A 23,420-nucleotide genomic window follows, 5' to 3' on the forward strand; every position below is an offset into this window, starting at 1 on the left:
TTACATGATCATGATATAATAACTAGTTTCTGACAAAGAACTCTTTTCTTCATTACGTTAGCCGTTATAAAATGATCGAAAGATTTTTCGGTTCGATATCAGAGGGTGGAAAATGAAGTCTGAAATTGAAAATATCTTGCAAAAGGCAGCAGAGTTGCACATGAGAAGGCAATAATCTCACCGAATCCAGCTCAGTAGACGCACACAAGGACTCGCAAGTATTTCATCAAACATGTAAAATGATAGGCGCTTTCATGCGCTACGGACCGACAGTGCGCCAAAATGAATTGTGAAAACGGTGAATAGAACAATGTGAAAAGCACGCTTTTGCATAATATGTGGCGAAAATCGATGTGGTAATGAAAAAAAATCTCATTTTTGAAAAGGGAAAATTAAGCACTTTTTAAAAAACACCCAATGAAAAAAGCACCTTTAAGGGCTTTTAATTAATGAAAATCAAAAATAAGCACCTTTAAGTACTTTTTAAAAACGATACGCACCATTTAATATCTTAGCACGTCACACAATACCCTCTGGAGCAAAGAGTATTGGGTGGGTATGCATTTTTCAACATAATGATCCCATACACACATCGAAATTGTGTGCTAATTAATTAAAAGAAATGCAAGGATTCTACAAGAAATGTCATGGAATCCACAATCACCCGATTGAGAAACTGTGGGACAGACAGGTTCGCACAATGGCTTCAACAAATGTTCAAAGCTTGCGGCAATGTTTGGAGAATGCCTGAAAAAACATCAGACACGAAACATTGCAAAATTTAGTGTTTCAAATGCCAAGGTTGTTTAAAGCTGCAAAACGTGTAAGATAAGGGATCACATTGACTAGAGCAAAATATAAGTTAATTTACATTGTTTATGCTAAATAATGCTATTGTATGTTCATATCATGTTAAAATGTTATCAAATAATAATATAACTAAAGTTTATTTTATTATTTCTGCTATATTTGTTTTAATTAATAACAATTTTTAACTTTGGGCAAACACTTTTGCATGCTAATGTACATAAATTGATAAATTACAATGATTCTTGAACTGACCATAGAGACTCTGTTTTGGGTGGAGGTTTGTATTCTTGATCCTCTTTGACAGCGGCACAAAGATTATTTATTGCAATATCTAGAAAAAGAGAAATGTGTTAAAATGTTGGTTAAGAGAACAAAGTGTTTCAATAACATTCAGTTTTATAGAGAAAAAACAAAATAAATACATCCTTTTAAATGTTTTGCTCTTATTTATTTAATCATTGTTTTTAATATTATCAAATTGAGTGAGATTTAAGATTGAAACGTCAATATCAAAATGTCAGCTAGCAGGAAGAAAAAAAAAACAATAATAGTCATCCATAAGATATTTAAAATAAAAAACTGGTAATAAAAAACTATTAAAAACCTAAAGATGTAAAATTAAAAAAAAAGAAGTAAAAAAAAAATTCCCCTAAGAAATAAGAAATATAGAAATACAAGAAATATAGCATATCAGAAATGTTTTTAAAAATGCCATACTATCATAAAAACTATATAGTATATATAAATACACACAATGTAAAATCCCAAATCTGGACATCCGTTAACCGAGTCTTTTTTCTGGACCATTTTCAACAATCAACTATCTTTTTAACAGAAATCTTTTTCCCTAATCAAAAAAATAAATAAATAAAAAATAATAATAATACTTTTAATATATGTATATAAATTTGCCACTTGTTGGAAAAAAGTATCCGGGGATGAAAATCCTCTATTTTTCCGCTAATTTCCACTTCGTTTTGATTTTTACCTGACTTACGACTTATGCTCGATTTTAACCTGATTTCAGATACAATATAAAAAGAATTAAATGTTATGGAAACAAAATTCGGCATTTCACTGGAGCGTGAAAAAAAACGCCTATTTTTTTTCACGTTTCGCACAAAAGGATTATTAACGTTAAGAATCAAGGACTTAATTGCAAAGTGTGCAAAAACTTCACATTTTGAAAAAAATTGTGGTTTTGAGATTAAATTTTTACGACTTAAGCAGGTCAGTAATTGATTGTTCAAAAGCGTTATTCAGAATTTGCGGATCATAATAATATTCTATTAGAAATGAAATTGACATTTTATAAAAACTATGTGGATATCTCAAACCGTTGAAATAGCGATCGATAAAACCATGTGGACAATAAAATCGTCACAAATCGAGTCATCAAAAAGTAATTCTACGAATGTGATTCGAAATTCCCCCTGCATGGCATTAAGAAACTATGAAAACTGGTAACAATAACTGACAAAAATATGATCGTAAATCGTCAATAATATACACACAAAATATTTCAAGTACAAAAATTGTTACAAATTATTAACACATTTTATTTGTTATGTCATGAATAATTTAACTCTTTATTTGTTTTTTATATTGTTTTCTTCATTTGTTATTTAGTCGTGTTAAAGTGTAAAAACAAGTAGTGTTGAATATTACAATATTTATTAGAAAATTCAGTATTTTTGGAAGAAATTTTGCCAAATATTATTGGCAAAATTTGTATTGAAATACTGGCGACGAAAGGGTTAAAACTAGTTATAAAACTCAATAAAATGCTTGCAGAAAGTTTTTTTTAAATTAAAATATGCCTTCCCAAAAAGTTTTTCACCTTATCCAAGTATGCTTACATGATGACATTAACTTATTATGCGTCAAATTTCAATCTTCAAAATATAATAGAAGTGGGAAATATTTGTTCTTTACAAATAACACTGGCTGATAAAATGAATGCGGCTAAACAACAACTTTTTATTGTGTGCTTTTATTTTTCATGCATCAGTCCACAATTTCTGACAAAACTGTACATTACAAAAGTATTTATTTAATTCTAAAGCAAAATAATTGACTGAATCACAAACAAAAACTATTATGAAATAAATTTACCTAAGGAATTAATATCAGTATGAGACATCACTTCTGTTTTATCACTCATCATGGCTTGTGGCAAAGGGATTTCATCCTAATACATATAAATTTGCACATATAGAAATAGAAGACAAAATTAGAATAGAAAATTAGTTATCTTTATGAACGATTCTGCCACGGGTTTAAAAAATATTTTTTTAAAAATTAAAAAGCTACAAAACAAAATAAAGAAAAGATATAATTTTGTTATCTGCTTTTGCAAAAAAGAAGTAATATATATATATATATTGCATATATATATATGTTTATTCAGAAAAAGTATGTTTCTGTGTCTGATTTCATAAATTAATTAAAAGTTAGCACCAATAATTAGCATATTTGTAGATCACTCTCAGAACCACAAAAATTGACATTCAGTACGAGAAAATCCAGTCAAAAGCTATTCAGGATATCTTTTATTTTTAGTATATAATGCCATAATTATTTGATTCATTACATATAATTCCTGAGATCTTGCAAAAATATGAACATCATTTAGGTTCAAACTTACTTAATCTAACTCACTATTAACTAAATGATTGCAGCAACCCCAAATATATTTCGAGGGAGAAAAATTCAATCAAAATAAGGCATGCTTTTTTCAATGTAACACATTTACTGTGAAAAATGGTTTCTTTAAATATAATTTGAAAAAAAATATTAATTTATGAGCAAAGCTAATATGAAATGATTCGGCACAAATTGTAACTGCAAGATACATTTTTAAACAAAATTATCCTATTTAAATACTAGTCTTTTTAATCCACTTTTTTGATTCAAGGTATGATAATTAGTAAACATGTCTCGATAACTAGCTTGGTCATTGATTCAATAAAAAAAATATGAAGCGGTAATACAAAAATTATACCTCCTTTAAGCTTGAACACGATGCTCGGACGTGTTCTCCGGTATCAGAGTCGCTATTATTAGAGCTGGTCTCGCTGCAGGCCTTTTCAATATTAAGAGCTAAGAAACCTGAAAAATGAAATTTTATGGTAGAAGTACGTAGTTAATAAGTATACAAGCAAGTACACTGTTATAGGTAATTTCAAATAAGAAACCAATATTAATGTGACAGCTTATTCACATCAACTTTTTTTCCGTGTTTATTTTTTATTCACAAAGGATTATTTTAGTAAAACAGATTGGCCCTTTCATAGCAGTTTTGTCCAAATTCTTCACTGTATAGTAGATGTAGTTTCTTTGTAGAACTTAAGCATATTTTTGGCTGTGTGGGGTACATCTTAATTTTTTATGAAGAGAAGGGATATTTATCCCAAAAAATAAACACTTGAATTTGAGGTGAAAAAAATCCCTTAAAGGGATCAAGTAAAGTTGTTTGTTTACAAAAAACATGCCACTCTTAGTTTCTGTACTGTGTTTTGTTTCCTTCTTTTTGGTAAAGGGTATTTTTTAAAAACATGTGTATAATACATGTGTTATTAAAAACATGGTGTATGTGTGTTATTAAAAACTTATTATTTATTTGCGTTATTAAAAACATGTGTATTTGGTAAAGGGTAAAAATATGTGTTGTTGTTTTATTCTTTTAATTTTAAAATGAGACTTCCCCCCTCATAATTCTATATTTTGGCAACTAAACAGTAACACATTATTATTTTAATCAATAAGCTTTTGCCTCTAGTTAAAAGTTTTAAATGTCTTTCTGTATTTCATCATTACCTTAAAAGAGGCCTAAATTGTATTTTACTGTATTCGAAACTGGAATTTAAAAATTATAATTTGAAAGATTAGATTAGAAACACAAATTTAATTGAAAACATAAAAAAGGTTTGAGTTATAATTCTAAAATATGTATAAGTTGTTCACTTACTTGGTTTCAAATTATCTTGGGTACTTGAAATAGAAGTTCTTTTGGACTAAAAATAGAAATACCAATTAAAAATCTAATAGACTTAATAAAGAATTAAACAACATTAACCAAATACTATTTTAGAATTGACAGAAAAAATAAAATATCCAGAGAAATGCTGAAACAACCCTTGCATTTTCAAAGAAACTGTTTTGACCACTCCATCTCATTCTGCAGTAATGGAAATGACACTTATGAGAATCGTTTTTATATTTTAAAGGTCTTTATTCCTATTTTTTGGAAGAAAAAAAAACGCAGATTGCTCTCTTTGGATAAACAGAGGTATGACTAAATTAGTTTTACTCTAATTCAATATTCGCTCTTTCATTCTCAAAATAAAGATGTTCTGGATGTCTTCTGATGGACTGATTCTTATGAATTTTTTTGGCTGATTCTTGTGAATTCTTTAAGTTCTATCTATTAGAAGAATTGAGTTTAAGAGCAGGGGTGATTGGGACACAAAGTGAAAAACCCTAAAAATTGTATACGCAAAAAATCAATATCACTATATTAGTTTATGTACCATAAGATGTTTCGTTTTTAACATAATTTTTTGAAATGAGATTTATAATTAAATAGCAATGAAGAATATCACACCTTTACAGTAATTAACTTAAGAAAAATCTTAGTTCTTATAAGAATTGCAATGTTGGATTTTTAAAATCGTGTGAATATGAATCACAACATTGAATTTTAAAATCGAGTGAATATGAATCGCGACATTGGATTTTTTAAACCACATGAATAGTAATCGCAACGAGTAACTTTTAAATTAGGCAAATATGACAATCGATGTTTGATATTCAAGCGGTGTGAATAAGAATCTTGATATTAGCGGATTCCGGAGCAGGTCCAAATATTCAAAATGGCGAAAATCTGTCAAACCAAAAGAATCAATTGGAGGAAAAATGTAGGTATGAAAACGTAAGTAATGTCTCGGTAGCGGGAATTAGCTAAAGTTTCAAAATTTGAATTTTAGTTTGAAGAATTCAGCGGAAAAATTCGTCAGATTATAAGTTTTTGATTAGCAAAAGTTCAAGAATCAATGGTATTGAGAAATGCAGAATTCTGCGATATTCCCAGAAAAATCATATGCCCTGCTCCTACTTTTTCGACCCAGAAGAATAATACCAAAAACACCGGAATTCTGGAGTACCCCCGGAATATAATCACCCCTGTGAAAAACTAACATAATTCTGTCATTATTTTCTTTTACTATTCTTGTTTTCATATAGATTAGGTTAATTTTTTTTTTTTCCTGCTAAGTATCAGATTTTGAAAGAAAAAAAATCTTTGTTAAATACGTCACATGCATAATACTCGATACTTTACTTTTCTTGCATTCTTAATAGAGGGGGCTTTAAATTCAGAAAATTATCTCAAACATTTAAATATGTCACATGCATAAAACTCGACACTTTACTTTCGTTGCATTCTCAATAGAGGGGTTTTAAATTCAGAAAATTATCTCAAACATTTAAAACATAAAATTAATTCCTTTTATAGTGATATTTTTAAAAAAATGTATCTTTAAGAATTTTTGAGTATTAAACAATTAATCCTTTACAATTAATAACAGGAATAAACAATTAATTCAATAATTTTAATATCCATGCTTCTCTTAATTGATGCTCATCATAATATCTGAACTTGAATTGCAAAAAAGGGTTCCTTAAATTGATACATAATTATATTTGGGAAATTTTATTATTTATTCAGAAAAAAAATTATATTAAGAATTTTTATTAAATAAGAAAAAAATCTACAACTAAATAATGCTTTTTATAAAATGACAATTAAGCATGATAACTGAATGAACTTATTTTAATTGAGTTTTTGATTCAGGAAATATGTTAAATAACTTGAATCAAAAGCAAAATTTTCACAACCAACAGATCACACATTAAATCTTCCCAAAGAATCAAGTAAAAAGATAAAACTGCTAAGATAATTTTGAAAACTAATATACGAACTCGTGATTTCATGAGTGTCAGTTTCCTCAGTTGCTTTGCCAGCTTTTCTTTTTCTTTATAAAGATCTTTGTAGAGCTCAGCTGCCTGCACAATACGAGCAGTTTTATCTTCTGCATTCATGATGGCATCCACAGTTGTGCGTTGCTGGGTATTCTAGCAAAATAAATTAAATAAGCAAGCATCTCTATTAAAATAAATATAAATTACATTTTGGAATGTTAAGATATATATATATATATATATCTTGAATTTAGAATGATGATGTGAGTTAATCAGTTGACCAATAAAGGCTACTTTTTTCGCAAAAGATTAAGGAAAATACAGAGTAATTCAAAACAAATATAGCGATTACAAACAGCTATAACTATTTAATGAAAAAAATTTTGAAGGAACTTCAAAATTTTGTACACGTGCGTCACATATTTTCTATGAGACTTCCCTTGGACAAATGGACAACATCTAGGCCGCAGTCCATTTCTCGCCATAGATTATTTATTAAATAGAAAATACTTCTGTATTTGCTATTCAACGAATAAATATTTCAATTACATCCATTTAAGTTAATGGATTCAATTATATTAATTTAATTCTCATTTAAATATAAGTTCTGTTAAAGTATAAGAATTATAAATATTTAAAAGAAACTTTTATTATCGAAAGTTATTGAGTTTACCCCCTTCAAGGATTAAGATTCAGTCATAGAACGTGAAGATTAGATCGAAAGTTACTCAGGGTGGTCCATTTTTTTTCGCACCTACATCACATGCAAATACCATTAGAAGAATGGTTAGTCATTGCACACTTTTTCTGACTTCTATTTTAACAACATTAAATCTAAAGATTACACATCCTAACCCAGTTTTATACTTGATCATTTGTTTAAATTTATACAGGGGGTCAACTTAACAAGCTTCACTGCATTGTATCGTATTAATTCGTAGGGAATACAATGTCAAAATAGCAAATGAAACCGCTCAAAATTAAAATTTGATTTAGTAATAAATAACTCACTAGCTTTTCATTCAATGACTCTATTTCCTCATCCTTCCTTTTGCATTCTTCTTTAAGCTGCATAGACAAAATAAATCGTAAATGAAAAATATATAATGGAGTAAAATAGATATATAGAACATATTATTTATTTTGATTTCAAATTCATTTCAATTTTCAAGGTCATCCATAATAAAATGTTACATTAGTTCAGGGTTAGGAAAAAAAAGTTTTTTTTTGTTGGTTTAAACTGGTTTTTTGTTTTTGTTTCTTTAAAACAATAATCAAATAATATTTAATGCCCTTAAACTAAACCATTACAAAGTATTTTGTAATTTTATATAACTTTTTAATTAATATTTTCAACAACAATTCAAAAATATCGACTTTTATTCATCAAATCTGCTAGCATAATTACAAAAATAAGAAGAAAAAGAAGCACTGAATATTTTAAATGTATTTTTACATTACCTAAAAATTCCACTTAACATGCAAATAAACTTTTGACATTTAAATTTTCATTTAGTAATAACTAAATTGATTTAATTAGTATTAAGTTTTATGAAGTGTGCATTTCTTGTTCTTTAATTCATTGAATCAATATACATTTCAATATATTTAATGCAATATATGGTATAGTTTGTTCACCAGGAGCACTTTGCTCCACCTCCTCGGACGCACAGTTCATTTCAGTGCGGGAGTAAGAAGAGAAAACGTCTCCAAGCTAGAAAATGAGACAGCCGTTAATGTATGCCAAATGCACACAGTGAATTATTTTTCAGTTTTTACTTCGCTTTATCATCTGCCAAGTCTCAAAAAGGACAAACTATTCACTCAAAAAAGAGAAACATCATCTTATAAAGTATTTAATGTTAAAAAAAATGCACACAAAGATTGCGAAATAAATATTTTTGTCATACGATCGCCAAATAGCAACCTTGTTCAGGATTGTTTACATCCTTCTAATATGCAGAGTGTAAATGCTGAAAGACACACGTCGATAAGAATACACACAAGTCCAGGAGAGTCATTTGTTTAAATTAAGCTCATAAAAAAAAAATTCAAATCAAAAGTGACAATTAAAACATGAAATAAGCATGTTCCTGTATAACATATCTTTTATTGTTTAAAACTATGAATCTTCTGAAGTGGCAAATAAAATATAAAGATTAAAAGAAGTTACTTTTCCACCATAATTGCTACTTAATTTGCTACTTAACAGTCAAGTTATGAAGTGCCTATGAAAATTTGCCAAAATTTACAAACAGATTTCATAGCTGCCAACTCTACTGGATTTTGCCAGTTTCTCCTGGTCTACTGGTTTAATTAAAATTCTCCTGGTTTTTTTACATGTTAGAAAATTCCCTAAAATTGAGTCAGTTTCCTAAAAAAAATCCCTATTGAAATAGAATTTTTTGAACAGATTATTGCTTGAATATTAAAATAAGTATTACTAATACATAATGACGCAAACCTCATTTATAGAAATCAGCTCAAAACTTTTTTTTCTGTTTAATGTCAATCATAACTGGAAAATATTGCAGTTTTTCTAATTTGATAATTATAAAAATCCCTATGTGTAAAATATTTATTACATTATGCAACATTTATCATGAAATTTATATTATTTTGTAAAATCTACTGGATTTTTTCCTATCCATGTTGGCAGCTATGAGATTTTGAATGACAAATATCAGAATCTTTATCGAAAAAGAAAAGTAAATTCTGATAAACAGGAGGTTCAAGATCAGGTAAGATATGAATAAATATACTTTTTTAATCTCTTCATGTTGTACATTTATGACTGATTCTTTAAGTTTCTCCTCTATAATATCCAGGTCTGCAGTGGGATCTTTCAACATCAATAACAAATTCTGGAAAAATAAGAATAAATATAATAATATTTAACAAGACATAATCACTTTTCTTAGGTAATTTCAAAACCGGGGTTCACATTTAAAGATAGGAACTAAATTCCTATAGTTTTCACCAATTACTCAAAGCAATAATTCAAAAAGATAAAACAGTAGGCAATTTCTAAAAACTTCTGCTAATAACCCAAAAAAATTGCCTTCATTTAAATTCTAAAGAATAAGTTTTGAAAAAGAAACATTATACATTACATAAATATACTTTCAATATAGAAAACTGAATGAAAAAAATAACATTTTTTAAGTAAACGAAAAGGGGAAAATGAAATTGCAATTTTTAAATACAGCACAAAAATTATATTAACTTATTAATACTCTATTCTGTTTTATCTTACTACTACTTTACAATATTGATAGACAGTAAACCAACATTAAAAAAATTATGATTATGCAACAATACTCACCTTGAGGACATTATTAATTGGAATCTCTTGTTCGTGATCACCTGTACTTCCACCAGTCTGGAGAGGAAAAATATATTAAGTTTTAAAAACTCATGGCAGGCAAAATTCAGTGAGGTAATGAAACAAATAAATGAATAAAAACTAGTGAACATTGAAGGACATTATTTTTGCAAAACCCTCATCCTAAGTTATTCTTTAAACCTCATTTCAATTGTTTCATAGGTAAGAAATATAGACATAAATATTTTTTTTTCTCAAACTAATCTTGCACATTTGAGGAAATTGGACATTAAAAGTAAATTTAAGGTAACAACAAAGTTTAAAATATGTATTGTTATAGTGTTTTCCATAAAGAATTTTTACATACTAATTAAAATAAGTGCAGTTTTTTTTTCTGAAATCAGAACAGTAATGTCAGGCTCTATGTTTAAAAAATTTAGTCTGAGGTCACTATTTAATTACTAAAATAAATAAATTTTAATATAACAATAAGTAATAAATTGAAAATAAATAAAGTTTAAAATAGAGTTTAAAATAACTAAATTTTAAATTCAGTGAAAATTCACTAAAATGAAAATTTATTTCTGTAATTTCATTAATTAGAAGTATTACTTTAATTCTTCAGCAAGTGATAAGGTTATTTAAAAAAAAACCTATTTTAATGCACATAAATGTTGCAATTTTAGAAAATTTTCTAAAATAAAGAAAAATTATTAAATATTTTTTAAATCAAGTGAAATGGGAAACTAGCAAAATCTAGTAAAATAGGTAGTTTCTAAAATGCAATATACAAAAAGTATTAGTAAGATTAAAAAATATTTGCAATTATTTCTGCTATTGAATCCTTTAACTGTTAACAGATTACACTTAAATATGCTTTTCTACACAACCATACTAAGATACAAACACAAAAAATAAGACATGGAAAGAAAAACATTGTTTGCTCGCAATATCATTGCAAAGTTCTTTCATGCAGCAAGTTTAAAATAAATGGTCACAACAACACAACTTAGAAGCCAGGATAGCCTGGTTCGCATGACGCTGGTCTCACGCTCATGAGAACGAGAGTTTAATCCCAGCCAGCCAAAGACTCCCCAGGTAGCAAATGGTGACTGGTGCATGTTAAGTCTCTCAAGTCAAAGTCCTCCATGTTGTTCCCATAACAAATTATATCTCTGTGGGTACTGAATTGGGGATTGATTGTTTCCCATTCAGGTCAAAATTATGATCTGAGGATAAATGAATAGATATATAAGTGTGTCTGCCCTATAAACAGTTGTGACGCATGGGTGTGGCAGAAGTCGAATTCTCGGCCATAGGTGGCACCTCTTGACTTAATGGCCTACAACAACACAATTAAGGTAACTATGCGTGGCAAGAAATGTTAGGCCAGTAGTGAACCTGATGCATATGCAGAGAAAACTCGTTTGCAATTGTGCTCCCAGTTACGATGGGAGATTTTACCAAGTTGCAACTTGTTTCAAATGTAAACTTGTTTTAATTGATCAGCCGGCCAGATGGTCACTCACCTGCAGACTGACCGCAGTCAGTGATGCTTGACTTCGGTGATCTGCTTAACGATCAGTCCACTGTGGGACGGGCCCTCTGGAGATATGTACTATTTTGAAATGGGCAGTTGAAATGTGTGCCACAAAAAAGGGTAAAAAATTACTTAAAAAATTATAAATATTTCAATCTTACTTATTATATGATTTTTTAATTTTTTTTTCAGAACTAGTTTTGTTGTTTCTCAAACCAACATCTGAATCGATCAGCATCTTTAGGATAGTTGAAGAGAAATAATTTTGATTTGTCTCCTGTTTTTTTGTCATATGAGCCAAATTGCTAGTGTTATATATATATATATATATATATATATATATATATATATATATATATATATATATATATATAAAGCGAGTGAGAACACCGGTTGATAGACTAATCATTACAGCTGAAAATATGCATATTTTCAGTCGTATATCTTGCCCTTTTAACGCTACACCTATTAATGTTTATGTAAATAATGTTTTTCTTTTCATGATCACTTTCTTAAAAAATGCATGTTATAGTAAATTGCATTAAGATTTTTACATGGCCATAGAATACCCTGCCATATATTTAGACAAGAGAAAAGGCTACTCGGGTACAATAAAATATGTTTTTATGCAACATTTTAAAAAAATAAAGTGAATTTTCAATTCAGTTTAAAAACTAAAACTTAGAATAAACTTTAAAAAAAATTCGAAAGAAAAAATATATACCTCACAGCTTTCCTTCTCTTCTAAGAAAATTTTCAAAGCCATATTCTCACATCTTAATAGGCTTAATTCTGCTTTTCCCTGTTGATAAAAAGCATTGTTTGATAAATAAAATATAATTGGGCCAAAAATATAGTGTACAGCTCAAACTTAAGTAAGAGAGAACAAAAAAAAAAAAAACAAAAAAAAAAAAACAAAAAAAAATTTTCAGCCCAACAACTGAGTAGTTGAAAATGAAAGTAATATCAGGGCAATGCTGGAAATTGTTTTAAGGGCTTAGACTTTCAAAGAAAAAAAAATCAAAAGGAATATCTGGAGTATTTTCTTTCTCCCTGATTGACTTGAAGGGGAGGGGTTAAAATAGTAGAAACACAGCAATTTAGGAAAGTGATAGCTCACTTTTCTGTTTATACCTAATATAATAATACAATCAAATCCACCTAATATTAATTTGAATTCCTATGTCGAGGAGTTTCTTGTCAAAACCTTGTTATTTCTAATAATTTTCGAAGTAAAAAAAGAATTTTCTTTTCAGAAAAGTCACCGCGTACAACCACTCAACAGTATTGTGGCCTAAGAAATAATGCTGCCCACATATTAAAACATTTCATGAAATTCTCGGAGAACATGGAAAACAATGACTTGGCAGCTATTTTTCGAATAGAAAAGTTGATCGATGAGCAGTTTTGAAAACAATGTCTCGACAGGCCTCGATGGTTGATTTTTTTTTTTAAATAAACTCTATTTGCGTAAGTTTTTTATAAACAAATTCTTTTATATTTAATGCATAATTATTTTTGTGTTGTTTTTAAAACTAAAATTATTACTGCTGCATTTTTAGACTTAATGTCAACTATTATACAGACATATATATTACTACTTATTCTGATGTTCCAAGACTCTACATTTTAGAATACTATTTAAGAATTTATCTTTTTTACTTTTTAGTGCATATTTGGTTCAGAACTTGTTATCTCAAAAACTCACTACCCCAAAATTGTTTTTCCAGATATTTAACACTGATCGGAAAAGTAGTTCGAGAGAATAATACACGTTCGGCATGCAGCAATTTAAATAATCTATTCACACAATTCTATACCTTTAAATGTTTTAAAGAAAATACTCAGAATTTCTAAAAATTATCACAAGATATTTTCTCTAATCTAATTGGATATCTACAAGCGACGAAGTCGTAGGTAAATTGCAGCATTTGTTGATTCAGAAGTCAATCTGGTTTAACACACACACATGTGACATTGCTTACAATCCAATTATCTCACTTATCATATTAAATCTGGTTTAAATCACATGGTTAGGATATAGTTGGAAGTGCCTAATTAGGTAAAACTTTGATTTTGTACCAATTTTGCTGTCAAATGGAAGCTCAGCCATCAAATGTTTGTGAAAGTAAAGAAAATTGAGGGAACAAAAATAAAAAAATTAACATAGTGATGCATTCTTACTTTGTTAATCTCTTCAATTTGCTGTCGCTCATGTGCAATTAAATCCATAACTTTGGTTTCAAAATTATCCATATCTACTGAAGGATCAGTTTCTTTTAATTTAGACAATAAATTCTAGAAAAATAATGATAGAAAAATAATTAATGCTTATAAATGAATTTTCAAATAACTATTAAAACATAGAACCAGAATATGTAAGAAAAATAAGGATAATCTAGTAAAAGACATAACTTTCAGAAACAACTCTTTTGTAATTATTATTATTATTATTTTAATTATAATCAACAGAATTTCAAGGTGTTGTTACTACTTAATTTGACATTAATAAATTTCAATAATATAATGCAAGATTTACAATTAAATAAAAAAGTAAAATTTAAGAATTACTCTTTTTAAAAAAAAAATTCACCACTACTAACAACAAAATTACATAACAAAAATTGTAATTTTTATTACTCAGCAATAATATTGAATGCAAAATTGTAATAGTTACAGATAAATCAAAATAGTTGACATCTATGGATACCTCTCACATTTAGTTACACTTTTGTAATAATTGCTTCGAGATTTTTTTATTCTTTTACGATCAAAAAACACTTTTTTAAACAAATTTCATCATTACAATAGACTAAAATATCAAAACTGTTAAATGAAAATAACAATACTAATAAAAAATACTTACAACAGAGCTTGATTTCTCTTCTAAGAAAATTTTCAAAGCCATATTTTCACATCTCATTTGGCTTAATTCCTCTTTAGTCTGAAAAATAAATAAATGATTAAATTTAAACTGTATTTTTGCAAATAAGTCTATAATTGAGTCTGGCATCAATTTGGAATCAAAGTCATATAGCTTTTATTTTTTAAAAGAAAGGCATAGAAGAAAAAACTAAACAATCTTATAATTTAGAAAAAACAATTTGCGTTATAAGTTCATTAATAGTAAGTTATGCTTATTGCATAAAGTATGTTGCATTAAAATACATCAGAAGTTTACAAATTTGTATGATTAATGAAAGAAACTGCAAAGTTATTACTATAACAGAATAGCAATGTATTTTATCAAATTACATAATAAAAATTTTTTCAAAAAACATAGTAAAACAATCTATAGTTTGTCTACTGTAAGAACTCCCCCCCGCCGGTTAAAGTAATTCTCTATCAGGGATCTTATAATACAAAAGTACCTAAAATTCCTTTCACTTTTTAGTTATTAATTACATAAATTCAATAGATAGTGAAATGTAAATAATTTTTTTTATATGAAATGTAAGAAAACTTGAAATATTAATTCCGTGTATAATTTTACTAAAAATAAATTACATTCACTTTTAGTGAAATAAATTATAATACATTTGATTTAAAAATAAATTTTGAAAACTATCCAAAATATGATTTATCCTATTCAATTCATCAAACTTGGATAGGAAAAGATGTCACAAATATTAGCAGTAAGAAACTATTAGGTTGTTATGTATATTAATTACATACTAATTTTTTTCTTAACAGTATTTTAAAGCTGGCATAAATATAGTACAGTATCTTATACGAGGGAAAGAATTTTGAAACATTAACCTTTTTTAACTTTTCAGACAACTCGTGCATTTCTTTCATTGCAAGTTGCTTACTATCTTCAAGAGCTTTAATCATAAATTTTGCATCGTTAAGTTGCTCCATTAAATATTCATCAGTTACCTTCTCACCTGCTGGCATCATATGATTAAACGTTAGAGTGGGTTGTCTCATGTATTCTTCAGGATTCTATAAATAGAAATACATCAATTTAAAAAAGAGCAATAAGTATCTTAAGAGTCGTGATGGCTCAGGGGATAGATCATTCGCCTTCCAATGAGGTGAACAGAGTTCGAATCTCATCGATGGATGGTCGAAACGAATTCCGCATCCGACTGAAGTAAAATATCTTCAGTGATTGACGGAACATGGGTTAGAGTTTCCTTGCCGTCAGGCTAACCATGGGAGGTTCCCCTGGTCTTCCTCTCCATGTAATGCAACTGAGGGTTAGTTCCATCAAAAAGTCCTAAACTAAGGCAAATTTCTCCTAATACTTGATCTAGGAGTCACCTAGTCTTTTGGATTGGGTTCAAAATTAAAAGGATACGGAGTAGAACGTTAGTAGTCGTAAACCCAAAAATTGGGTCAGCTGTTCAACGACGGTTATAAAATAAGTATCTTAATTTTACGTTCATTGTCTGTACTTAAAATACATAACTAAATCAGAATAGAGGTACTTAAATATTCGAGGGCTAAAAAATTGTCAAACCAATTTATTCTAAGAGGAATTTGTGGGATGTAGGTGCTGCAATAATCGGTACATTGAGCAAATTTTATTTTAAAAATAGAGAAGAAAAAAAGATAATTGAATGATCGGATTTTCACATACTAAGTGTCAATCTAAATGGTTTCTGAGGGTGACTTCAAATGTACTAAATAATTAGTGCTTACTATTAATTAAGTTATGAAATTAGACACAAAAACGCACTTTTATTAAATAAACATATATTTTTTACATATTTGAACACCTGACCCACAAAATAGAGGGGCGATAGACAAAATTTCAGAAAAATTGGATAAAAAATTAGGATGATAGAAAGTTTTATATATATCTGGCATCATCCCAAAAAGAGGCCAAGAAATATCGCCATAGAAGGAGGAGAAATTTAATATAGATATTTAACTACTCTAACTGTGTAATCGACAAGGGACAAATACTCCGTTGCTAAGCATCCAAACTGAGAGAATTAAAAAAAAATGAAATAAAAACTGCAATTTTTAGGCAACAGATTTGTTTTTAGTTGATTTCTGCCCAAAAAGCAAAGATTGCTTTTCCTTTTGTTTTCACCTTCTTTAAAAATAAAATTTGAATCGATTTATAAATTATTTATTATTTTCCAAGATTTTAGTATTTGAACAAGAACTTTTTATGAAGCATTATTTATATTTTTAAGTTGTTTTTAATTTCTTTAAATATGTATCCCTTTTTCAAATAATAATGCTCACTTAAACAGCAAAAAAATGCATTTTGTTGAAAAAATTTGCAACAAATATGAAAGGCTAGTAACTTTAAACTTTGTGTAAACATATAATTTTTATAACTGAACATTTGACATTAAAACTTGAAATAAAAAGGGAATTCTCATAAAAGGCTGTAATTGTTACAGCAAGCTTTTATTGTGCTTACTTTTTAGGAGGCCTGATTGTTTATCTAACCAAAATTGTAATCTTGTAAATATAACTTGGTATATAAACATATTTTTATTATTATTTTTTTTTTTTATGTGTTATTGCACTTTCTTTGCCTGGCCTTTCTCTGTTTAGTTTATCAATAAATTCTAGTGTTAAATATGAAATGATACTTTACTTTTAAATATTTCCTTAATTGTGTTGCCTCTTTTTCTAAAGCATGCTTTTGAGAGAGAGCATTCTGTAAATCAATTTCCATTAAGTTGTATTTCTCTTCTTTATCTCTGCTCCACTGGTCCTAAATTAAAACAGGATTGTAAAAAAAATATGTTTTAATATCTCTCAAAAAGGAAAAAAAAAACATAAACCAGATTTTTCTTGGTTTGAATAGCTGTTTTTTTTTTTTTTTTTTGGTTCATTTACAACAGGGGTGTCAAACTCGCGGCCCGAGATGAACATTTTTGTGGCCCAGTCAATGTATCCAAAGCAAAGTAAAAATAAAATAGAAATGTGAATTAGAAACAAAACCAGCATATAAAATTATAATAAACTTTATTTATAAACTATATTAAATTGTACGAGCGGAAATATAAAATTCTAATTGGCTGAAAGGGAGTCCATTTCACACTAAGTTATCAATTAGATAGTACATATTCAGGTTTATCCTACTATAGCGAGATACGTTGGTTATCTTGCTCCAAGGTTCTCAAACAATTCTGGGATTTGAAAGAAGAAATATGTAAGTTTTTACAAACTAAAAATCAAGATGCAAGCTTGTTCTCCGATCAAATATGGTTGCAAGATTTATCTTTTATGACTGATCTAACCAAACACTTATCCGATTTAAATTTATTGTTACAAGGCAAGGATCAGATCATTAAGAACATGTTTGACATAATTAAAGCATTCAAATGTAAACTATTTCTTTGGGAAAGGTAACTGAAAAATGAAAGTTTAACGCACTTCCCAACGTGCAACAAGAACAAATCTAGTTTAGATAATACTGCATGGCATCAAAAATTTCAAATCTTGGAACAGAATTTCAAACAAGGTTTAAAGATTTTAATTCCTTGGAAGACAAATTTTATTTGCTTTCTTCAATTTTCTCATAAAATATAGACTCAGTACCCAGTTACATGCAAATGGAAGTGATTGAGATTAAGTGCGACTCAAATTTGAAGGCAAAAGTTATTGAAGTGGGTGTGCCTGAATTTTACGAATATTTACCGGCAAGGTTTGAAAATACTCAAAAATTCACATATGAAATTATTTCCATGTTTGAAAGTACTTATCAGTGAGAGCAACTATTTTCTGTTATGAATGGAAATAAAAATCCTATCTGAAACCGTATTAATTACGCTCATGTTGGAAGTAGTTTCGGCCAATAAAATTTCTCCTGAAATAGAAAAGATAGTAGCAGAGAAGAGATGTCAAGTATCAGGACGTAAACAATAATTTAACTTTAAACATGTTTATTATAATTCAAAATAAAAATATTTGTTTTCTATGAACATTGATTTTTTTTGCGGCCCACCTAAAGTTAAGCATTGTTTATTTGGCCCAAGTTAGCTTTTGAGTTTGACACCCCTGATTTACAACAAATGGTTAAATGGCATACTACGCCCCAAATTAAAAGTAATTAAACCATTGAAAAGCATTTTAAGAAAATTTTATTTTTAATTTAATACCACAAGCATTTACAGGGTATCTGATACACTTTAGATTTTCAAATTCATGACTATCTATGACTAATTCCAAGAATTTTTTATGACTTAACGAAATTACTATTTTCTCTGACAAAAACCACAACAATAAGTTTACAAAAGCATTATAATAACATTTATTGATATGATGGGTATAACCAAAAACTGTTATACTCTGCATCTTCATACTTACAGATTTTAAATTTAAGAAACAGAGTAAAGAAAGAGTTGAAGCAATAAAATAACTGGAAAAAAAATGCAAAAGCAAATAATTTTCTTTTCTTTTTTTCTGCAGAATTACATTCTAAAGATACTTTTCTTGTTCATTGGAAAGAAAAGAAATACTTCTTATTTTTCTGATCTCATTTCGGAATAAAAAAATTTGTCAATGACTGGCTTGCTTCAGTTAGAATTTTAAATTGATAAAATAAAAAAATAAAAATAATAACAAAAATTCTAAAATCACAGAAGTGTTAAAGATAATTGGCTCTAGAAATTATGTTTTTTCTTCCATTTTTTGAAAGAACACCATAATTTTTAAAGAACATGATAAAAACATTTTATATTTTAATCAAATATGACTGTGAGTGGGGATTTTGTTACAAATTCAGATATTCGGAACAGCATGAAATTGGGGGGGGGGTAAATTCCATTTTAGAAATTAGATTTTTTGGCGACCTAAATCCATGACTTTTCATGACATTTTTTAAAAAATAGTTAAAATCATGACATTTTATGACAAATTTTGTTCAATACCGAAATCCATGACTTTCCATGATTTTTCATGACTTTCCAGGGGCGCGGATACCCTGCATTTAATACCACAAGCAAGAAATCTATTAATTTATATTTTGATAAAGAACATAGAAATATTCACTTTTGCTCAGAAATAAATGAACATGATAAAAATAATATAAAAACAAAAGATCATGAATATTTATAGCAACTTATAAACTACACATAACAAACATTTAATATCTATTTTTTTTCTTTTTCTTTTTTAGTAGTGCATAGATGTAAAAGTTAGTTTATCTCCTAGATTGTTAGCATATAAAGAAATGCCATTATACAGAATTATTTTCATTAATGTTCTTATTTAACAGTAAACAATTTGTAGTATTAATATCAATTAATTGTTCTCAGATATACCTTTGCTTTCAATTTATTGAATCAATACAAATTATAATATAAATGAGAGTGAAATATTCAAGGCAATAATTTTTTTATTAAAAACATTTAAAATTCTTTGAATGATGAAAAGAAATGAAAAAGAAAAGTGGACTGCATAAATAAAAATATACACAATAGTAATTATATGTTTTAGCACCAAATTTATGAAAAATAAAGAATAAATTACATTATTATTGTTTATTTTAGCATGACGGAGCTTTCAAGTTTACAACATACTAATTGACATATTGCAGCATTAAGTAATTAAGAAAAAAATAGTTTAAATTTTTTTTTAGAGAATTCAAAATTTTTCTTTCACAGTTGTTTTTAATGTATTACGAAAAATTTAATTTGAAAATTACAATAAAGAATATAAACATATTGCATATATACTATATAAATTTATTTACACTGACAGAAAATAATTCTAAAATTTAACTGGAAAAATAAAATTATGAAAGTACCTCACTTCTATTTATACTTTTGATTACAGCAAACATAATGTATTTAACAAGTATTAAAATATAAACTTTGAGAAACTTGAACTCTTTCAATAATTAAAGTAATTTTAAAAACTACAGAAAATGGGACGTTTATTTTATTTTAAGTATTTTTAAGGGACATTGACTCAATCTTAGACCACCTCACAAGAAGTAGGTTTTTTCCAGCTGAACTCTTTCTCAAAAAGAAATATCAAATATTTAAACATTTTACAATTGCAATCTAGTTTAAATATTTATTAGTATTAATTTTATGTGCCATGTTTTTGTATCAGTTTTTTTAAATAAGTAAAAACTAAAAAACAGAAAAAATGACTGAAACATTTCTTAAAAAAATGAAAATGACTAGTTTTTTTTTATCATTTTATGTTAAAGACTAATAGATAATTTTATAATTATATAAAGAACTATTAAAATCACATAATCAAATTTCATTAATACCACTGAATTATTATGTCACATACTAAACATAGATACTACTAAAAACACATTCTCAATTACAAAGAGCATACTAATTTCCATATTCAAATAATGTTAAGTATGAATACTTAAATAGTATGATATATAAGATTTTAAAATTCTCCATAAAACTAAAAAATAATTTTCTTTTCTTTTCTAAAAAAATTACATGATGAACTTTAAAACTATATTATATTTAAACTATATTAAGTTTAATTTTTGAAATTTGAGTTATTATCATAGTCATTGTTAAACAATTGCATCGGTCATTTTTAGTTTCTCCCATTTTGTTAAATTTTTTCGGCTTTCTTCCACCGTCCTGGAAAAAATAGGCTTTTTACACCATTTAATATAGATATTTTTGTGGAAAGCCAGTTCCACGCAAATATTTGAAAATTGCAGATTTATATTTAGTTGAAATAATACCGACTCCCATTAGCAAATAAAGGCAAAATTGTAAGCCGAGCTAGGAGTTTCTGCCATCCAAGATATTATATTTTTTTGCTGAAAGGAAAAAGTTTGCAACAGGCAATAATTATCACTAAAGCTGAGATGAATGATTAGACATCTTATATTTTAACCTTAACTACAAATTTTTAGCTAAATAAAAAAACAATTAAAACGACATCCTACCTTTAGCAATTTTTCTTTTGACGCTCGTTCTAATGTCAACTTTTCTACTTGAAGAGTGAGCTGATCGACTCTTTTCTTATATTCCTCGAGAGTCACATCCCGAGCTTTAGTCAAGTCAAAACTTTCTTGTATGATCTTCTCAATAAATATTTGCTTGAATTTGACCTCTTCACTTAATTCTTCAATTATTTTATTTGATTCAGCAATTAAAACTTCCTTTTCCTTCACCTTCTCTTCGAATTCCAAAGAAATGGCCTTATTCTCAGCCACAGCATTTTCATACATGGACTCTACATCTCTCTTAAGCTGCAACAGTACCTCTGCCTTCTTCACCTCTCGATCAAAGTCCTTTTCAGTAGCATCAAGAATACTTAAAATCTTTGCTTCCTTATCTCTCGTAAATTCCAGTTCTTTGGCCAAAGCCAAATGTTCGTCTTTCAACTGTTCTAATTCCTGCGTTGCAGAATTCAGGAGTGGTTCGGTTTCTTCCAGCTTTTGAGTTAAAGCACCCTTTTCACCCCTCAGTTCCCTTATTTTGGCCACTAGTACTACATTTTCTGCCTCATATGTCTTTAACAGAGTATTTAGCTTTTGATTTTTTTGCTCCAACCCGTAACGCACTATCAGAAAGTCATTCTCGATCCGTTCGGTGACGACCTCATCGTCCTCTTTCTTCTGCTTCACTTCAAAAGGCATGCTGGCACCACACACTTCCTTCTCGTGGGTGACGTATAAAAATTGATAAAAACCATTCAATTCAGGCAGTTCTTCAGCTAAAAAAGAAGAAAAAATATTTACACTTAAAAAGAGAAAGAATTTCTACCCATTAACAGAGGAAGTGTCTTAAAAGTGAGGGAGGCTCCCTCTCTCGCTTTCCGTGCATACATGCATACATAAATATACAGTGTTCTCCCTAAGCAGTTTTTGAAGGGCAGCCTGACCTGCTTGCCTTTTGATACTAATAAATGCGCCCTCTTTGCCCTTACTGTAAAAGTAAGCTGCCATCCCTTAAATAGTGCCTTTTTATCCAGATTACATTTTGGAAAAAAATTATTCATTATTTTCAAATAATAATTAAACACGGGTAAAATTATCTGCGTTCATAGGTTTAATTCTAATTACGATTTCAAATATTTACTTTGTTAGAATTGTTCTCAAATAGTTAAATTTTTATAAGCATCTTTTTTTCAGGAGGGGGGAGGGATATTAATATAGATAATTAAATAGGAAATAAAAAAGTAAAGCATTCCCGCAACAGTCCATTGTAGGCCAAAAGGATCATACAGGATAAGGGTCCAGAATTTCGTGTCCAACAGCATGATTGTGGCATTGCGCACAGACTTCCCAGACAAGCTACCCATCGATCTGAAGTTTGGTGGGCTTCAAGCTGGCTCTAGGGATTGAGTCCCAGTTCAATGATGACCCAGTGCCTTAACCACTGAGACATTGTGACTCTTTAAATAAGAAATACCTCACTATAAAATAGTTATAACTTATTTTTTTTAAATCAAATACAACCTAAAACATAAGTTTCTACAATACTTCTTTATGCTCTATTCAAATAAAAAAAAAATTAACATAAGTTGGAATTTTTAGCATACGCCCCAGACACTATAACAATGAGTAACATATCACACAAGCAAAGCAGTCTGAGACCTATATTCTTCTTTATCAGCGCAACAGCCCCTTTCCGGCTTTAGCTGCCTCAACAGCTGACAAATGCCAGTACCTCCTATGCATGGCAACTCCCTTCCAATTTCTAATCTTTAGGATTTTCAAGTCATTTTCGATGTCCTTGAGCCATTTAGTATGGGCTCCGCCTCTGGCACGTAACCCCTCGGAGTTCCTAAAGGTGACGATTCTTATGCAGCTATTTTCAGGGCTTCTCCATGGATGGCAAAGCCATCTCAGCC

At 28.5% G+C, this 23,420-nt stretch overlaps 1 protein-coding gene across 1 annotated transcript in view; it reads right to left on the reverse strand.

Moving 5' to 3' along the window:
* Positions 1 to 23,420, reverse strand: part of LOC107439283 (uncharacterized) — a 32,807-nt gene that overhangs the window by 4,253 nt on the left and 5,134 nt on the right. Inside the window, exons 3-16 of the mRNA XM_087157894.1 lie at positions 21,508 to 22,280; positions 17,221 to 17,340; positions 15,417 to 15,602; positions 14,524 to 14,601; positions 13,842 to 13,955; positions 12,382 to 12,459; positions 10,118 to 10,174; positions 9,555 to 9,656; positions 7,804 to 7,860; positions 6,793 to 6,945; positions 4,781 to 4,826; positions 3,815 to 3,921; positions 2,926 to 3,001; positions 1,063 to 1,141 (exon numbers count right to left, since the gene is read on the reverse strand). Of these exons, the coding sequence (XP_087014020.1) occupies positions 1,063 to 1,141; positions 2,926 to 3,001; positions 3,815 to 3,921; positions 4,781 to 4,826; positions 6,793 to 6,945; positions 7,804 to 7,860; positions 9,555 to 9,656; positions 10,118 to 10,174; positions 12,382 to 12,459; positions 13,842 to 13,955; positions 14,524 to 14,601; positions 15,417 to 15,602; positions 17,221 to 17,340; positions 21,508 to 22,280 (2,026 nt within the window). The remainder of the gene's footprint in view (positions 1 to 1,062; positions 1,142 to 2,925; positions 3,002 to 3,814; positions 3,922 to 4,780; positions 4,827 to 6,792; positions 6,946 to 7,803; positions 7,861 to 9,554; positions 9,657 to 10,117; positions 10,175 to 12,381; positions 12,460 to 13,841; positions 13,956 to 14,523; positions 14,602 to 15,416; positions 15,603 to 17,220; positions 17,341 to 21,507; positions 22,281 to 23,420) is intronic.

Source organism: Parasteatoda tepidariorum, chromosome 2, assembly GCF_982258835.1.
Source record: "Parasteatoda tepidariorum strain Cologne lab strain chromosome 2, Ptep-v5.0, whole genome shotgun sequence".
Lineage (NCBI taxonomy): Eukaryota > Metazoa > Arthropoda > Arachnida > Araneae > Theridiidae > Parasteatoda > Parasteatoda tepidariorum.